The sequence below is a fragment of the Camellia sinensis genome, chromosome 2 (genome assembly GCF_055761805.1).
Source record: "Camellia sinensis isolate YWXY chromosome 2, ASM5576180v1, whole genome shotgun sequence".
Taxonomy (NCBI): domain Eukaryota; kingdom Viridiplantae; phylum Streptophyta; class Magnoliopsida; order Ericales; family Theaceae; genus Camellia; species Camellia sinensis.
The window spans coordinates 28,935,844-28,940,158 of record NC_138962.1 but is presented as its reverse complement, the minus strand read 5'-3'; the positions used below and the strand labels follow the sequence as shown (position 1 = coordinate 28,940,158).

General features: G+C 31.8%; 1 protein-coding gene across 1 annotated transcript; it reads right to left on the bottom strand.

The window, feature by feature from the left end:
- Nucleotides 1-260: 260 nt before the first annotated feature.
- LOC145788575 (protein DMR6-LIKE OXYGENASE 2-like) lies at nucleotides 261-4,028 on the bottom strand. The gene is made up of 4 exons (XM_028246198.2): nucleotides 3,274-4,028; nucleotides 2,240-2,580; nucleotides 1,510-1,837; nucleotides 261-694 (listed from the first exon to the last, which is right to left on the bottom strand). Exons 1-4 carry the CDS (start codon nucleotides 3,439-3,441, stop codon nucleotides 440-442), a joined length of 1,092 nt encoding a protein of 363 aa, XP_028101999.2. The 5' UTR covers nucleotides 3,442-4,028; the 3' UTR covers nucleotides 261-439.
- Nucleotides 4,029-4,315: the final 287 nt, after the last annotated feature.

The following is a 4,315-nucleotide window of genomic DNA, read 5'->3' as shown; positions in this document are numbered from 1 at the left end:
TTAGGTTAGCACTGGTCTAGAAGGGCAATCAGGCCGATTCTTCCAAGAGGGTGAAGCGCACATATATACATTACCTTTTTTTCAAACTTTTATTCATAAGTGATTTTCTTTTTCGACATTATCTTTTACTTTTTTTTGTTATTAGTCAAATTATTTTATTTTTTAAGGTTCATTTAGATTAATGAACCCAAAAATCCAAAAAAATAAAAACTGAAATCGGCACCATGGAGTGATGATACATACTGTGAAAGAGAAAGAAAAGCAACAAGAAAGTTTTGTTTTTATACAAAACAGAGCCAATTCTCCTAGATAGTATCAAAGCAACATCATATGTAAACAAAATCCTCTATTATTGTAGGAAACTAGAAGCTGGACAACTTATTCTTATAATGTTTGTACAAAATATTACATTTCCAGATTTCCTTTAAGATGATCCCTCTTATATCTTGAAATGAGAAATTTGGATGTTCTCAACATCAAGCTTCTTGAAATTACCGCGCTTTCTGGTAGCAAAAAATTTTCCCCAATTGTAAGCCCTGTACTTGGCAGGGTTTTGATCAGTTGTCAGCTCCTCTAGAGGCTCTACCATGACACGATGGTTCGGATTGAAGAAGAATGGGATCGAGAATCTCTCTCTCTCAGAGTTCACCATCACCCTATGCTCCACACTCTCATACTGCTCATTGCTCCATACCTGTATAGTGTTCAACAATTCCAACATATATATAGCAGCAGCAGCACTATATTTTCAGTACTAACTACAATGCTAAACATCTAACACTTAAAAAGCAAGCCATGTCTTCATGTCCGTAATGTACTTTCAAACTGCATGACGTGAGGAAAATCTTGAAATACAAGAATCCCAAAGACTAAGAAGTGCATTGAAATAGGGGGACATGATCTTGTGCCTAGGTCCTTTAAGGTGTGATCAATTTCAGGAACTAAAAATAATTTTAAGAAAAAAGTAACTTTATTCTATTCAATATGCAGTTTACCCACTAATGTTTAAAAACTAGTATATAACTGCCTGTGGTTTGTAGTCTAAAGTGCATCATTTATATTGTTAATAACTTAAACGAAAATACTAAAATACTCTTTTATATACAAGTAACCTTAATATTGTGCAAAGTAAGAGCTCTTTTGTCATCATTTTTAGATGAAAATCTTTTGTCATCATTTTTAGATGAAAACCATATGCACTAAGTGCGTGTTTTAGACTGATTGTTCACTTTGACGAAATGTTCAACAGTACACTTTAAGTCCAAAAACCATAAAAGGTTATTTGCTTATTTCTAAATTAACCTTATTGGAATAAACCGCACATGAAGGAGTCAAATGAAAGACTTCGTGCTATTGTAGCTCTTTAATTGTCTCAATAATTGCTGTGAAATTTGATAGCAAATGGTCATTTGGACAATTGCCTTTCTGTCAGCCTATACTTCTGATAAATTGGGATTTTCAGAGCATGCTTTGCTATTGTTACAAATTTGAAGTTTTAGAATGGTATACCTGAACAATGTCACCAACATTCACAATATAAGCATCTGGAGTGGGCTTAACTCGAACCCACTCTCCGTCTGTTTTTCGCTTCACTTCCAGTCCTCCAACATCATCCTGTGCAAGGACAGTCAAGGCACCACCATCCTTGTGTCGACCAACGCCTAGAGCTAGGTGAGGGATTGGGCACGGTGGGTAGTGATTGAGTCGGATAAAGCTGATATGGTCATTGAAGAAGCCGCTCAACCGGTTTTCTGGCAAGCCTAAGCTCAGGGAGATGAGTCCCAACAGCTTGTGTGACAGTCTCTCCATTTCCGTGGCATATTCTTCAAATGATTCCCTGATTAGTACAATTTTTCAGGTCATGTATGTATCTATTTCAATTTCTAAAGAACAATGTTCTATGTCATTATTTTTTTTTACTGTCATTTGGGTGATCATTAGTCTTGATGTATGTATAAAAAAAAATATGGGCACAGAATTTGTGCACAAAATTGCGAAAATAGAGGTGTGTGGGCACATTTCTGCACAACTAGCACAACTGTTTGTACAAATGACAACTCAATATCTGTACTACTTGAAAAACTAACCATGGTTAAAGTTCATTGAATCTTTTAATAGGTTTAACTTAAACAATTCTTCTACCAACACATAAATCAACCACAAAACCGGACACAACTCACTCACATCTTATTTTGTGATCAATTTCTATGTTTTTAGGATTTTTCTGAATTAAAATTACCTTAACTCAGGAGGATGCGCTGGCCACCGGTTAACCAACTCCCTGACCGCCTTATCATCGGGCTCGTGTGATGCCGGAATGACAGTCGGGTTATTGACAGCCAAATCAAACACTTCTTTCCAGTCTCTAACATTCTTAGTCAGCTCAATATCATTGTAACCTTGTGGGTTCATTTCATCTCTCCTCCTAATCTTCCTCTTCTCATCTGCTGACTGTGCGAAGAACTTTCTCGCCGCCGACTCAATCTTCTCACGAGTTTCCAAAGGGACTCCATGGTTGATCACTTGGAAGAACCCCCAGTTCTTGCATGCTTCCCCTATCTCTTCCACTAGATTGACTCTCTATGCATAATCACAAGAGAAAAACTGAGAGTTTTTTGAATTAAGTTTTTTAAAAATTAAATTTTTTGATTTTTGTGTTTTTTTTTAGTAAATATTTTTAAAATTTTAAATATTTTTTTTATTTTTTTAGATGTACCTTACTTAGATGTATCTAAAAAGTAAAAAAATTGTAAAAAAATATTTTAAAAAATTAATAAATACATAAAATTATTTTTAAAAAAATGTATTGAATTATCGTTTTTTTTTTATATTTTTAGTATTTAATGAATTTTTTAAAAAAAAATTCAAAAATTTTTTACTTTTTAGATATATTTATGTTAGGCATGTCTAAAAATTAAAAAAAAAATTACTTAAAATATTAAAAAAATTCAGTAAAAATAAAAAAATACGGAAAAAAAGAAAATAGAATTTTGTGAAAAGTGTTTTTGAAAAACTCTAACCAAACAAAGTATAGTTTTTATCCATTATTTTCTACACAAAATTTACTTTTATATAAGATTACTGAAATTATATACTAAAATTAGTTTAAAACAATAAATAAAATACCAAACAAAATCTAAATAAATCAGTTTGTCAACCATATAACATTATTAATCTATTATTTCTTTCTTATCACATAGTTTTGATAGAATGTAAAATTTAATTAACAACTTCAAAAATTTTAAAGTTTAAGGCTCTAAGCGACCACCTTACCTGTCTTCCCTCAGCACCGGCCTTGAGAAGTTGTATTAAACTAAGGTTAGAAGACTCATGAGAGTTCAAAATGGAGAGATCAATTAATGGGATGCCTTGAGCTTCGATGGTGGAAAGTTTAGGCCTGTGTTCAGGTGCCTGAATGAAAGCTGGATCTACCTCTCCCATGGCTAAGAAAAATGGTTGTTTTGTAATTATGAAATGAATGCTAGTGGTGACACTCTAATATAATGGGAGAGAGGTAAAATATACATTGAACCTAGACCTGTTTTTGTTACCTTGTTTGAGATTACTAGTAGGTAGGCTGGTATTGTAAGACTCTTGTTTGGCAGGGTTTGTCATATGCATATTATGTAGCAAATTTTGTTTTCTTCCCTTAATTTAATTTTAGGCCTCCTTTGAAACAAGTTATCTTAGTGATTTTTTGATTTTTTATAAAAAAAATGTATAGAAAAGTAAAAAAAGCGATGTGATAATTTATAAATATTTTTTAACTTTTTAACTAACACATATAGTTGTTAAATAAGGCCTTAATAAAACAAAAATAATATAAATCAAGACAAATAAAGAAAAATACTCCTTGGCATTTTCATTTTTAGCAATCATTAACCATACATTACACAATAAGTAGCAATGTGTGATGTTAAAATTGCAAGAAATTATAAATTTTGATCTTAATTTAATTTGGACAATCACATGAGACAAGAAATTATAGAGAATTATGCGAAGATATTTTAGAAAAAAAAATAAAAAAATGACAAAGCCCACGCTTCACTGATTTAGATGTAGGCTTTATATAATATAATATAGACATTATAAATGTTGATGTGCAATATTATACCAATCTATATAATTATAGAATTACAAAATACAGTAGTCATCTTTTTACCCCCAAAGACTACATATTCACCAATATTCTTAACTCTTTAGAAATTATTAATATTCAAAATGTTGACTTTAATAATGACTTATCATACATCAAGATACCTAGATGGATCGTTAATCGAGCGTTTTGGGGATACCTACAGTCTATCCCCATTTG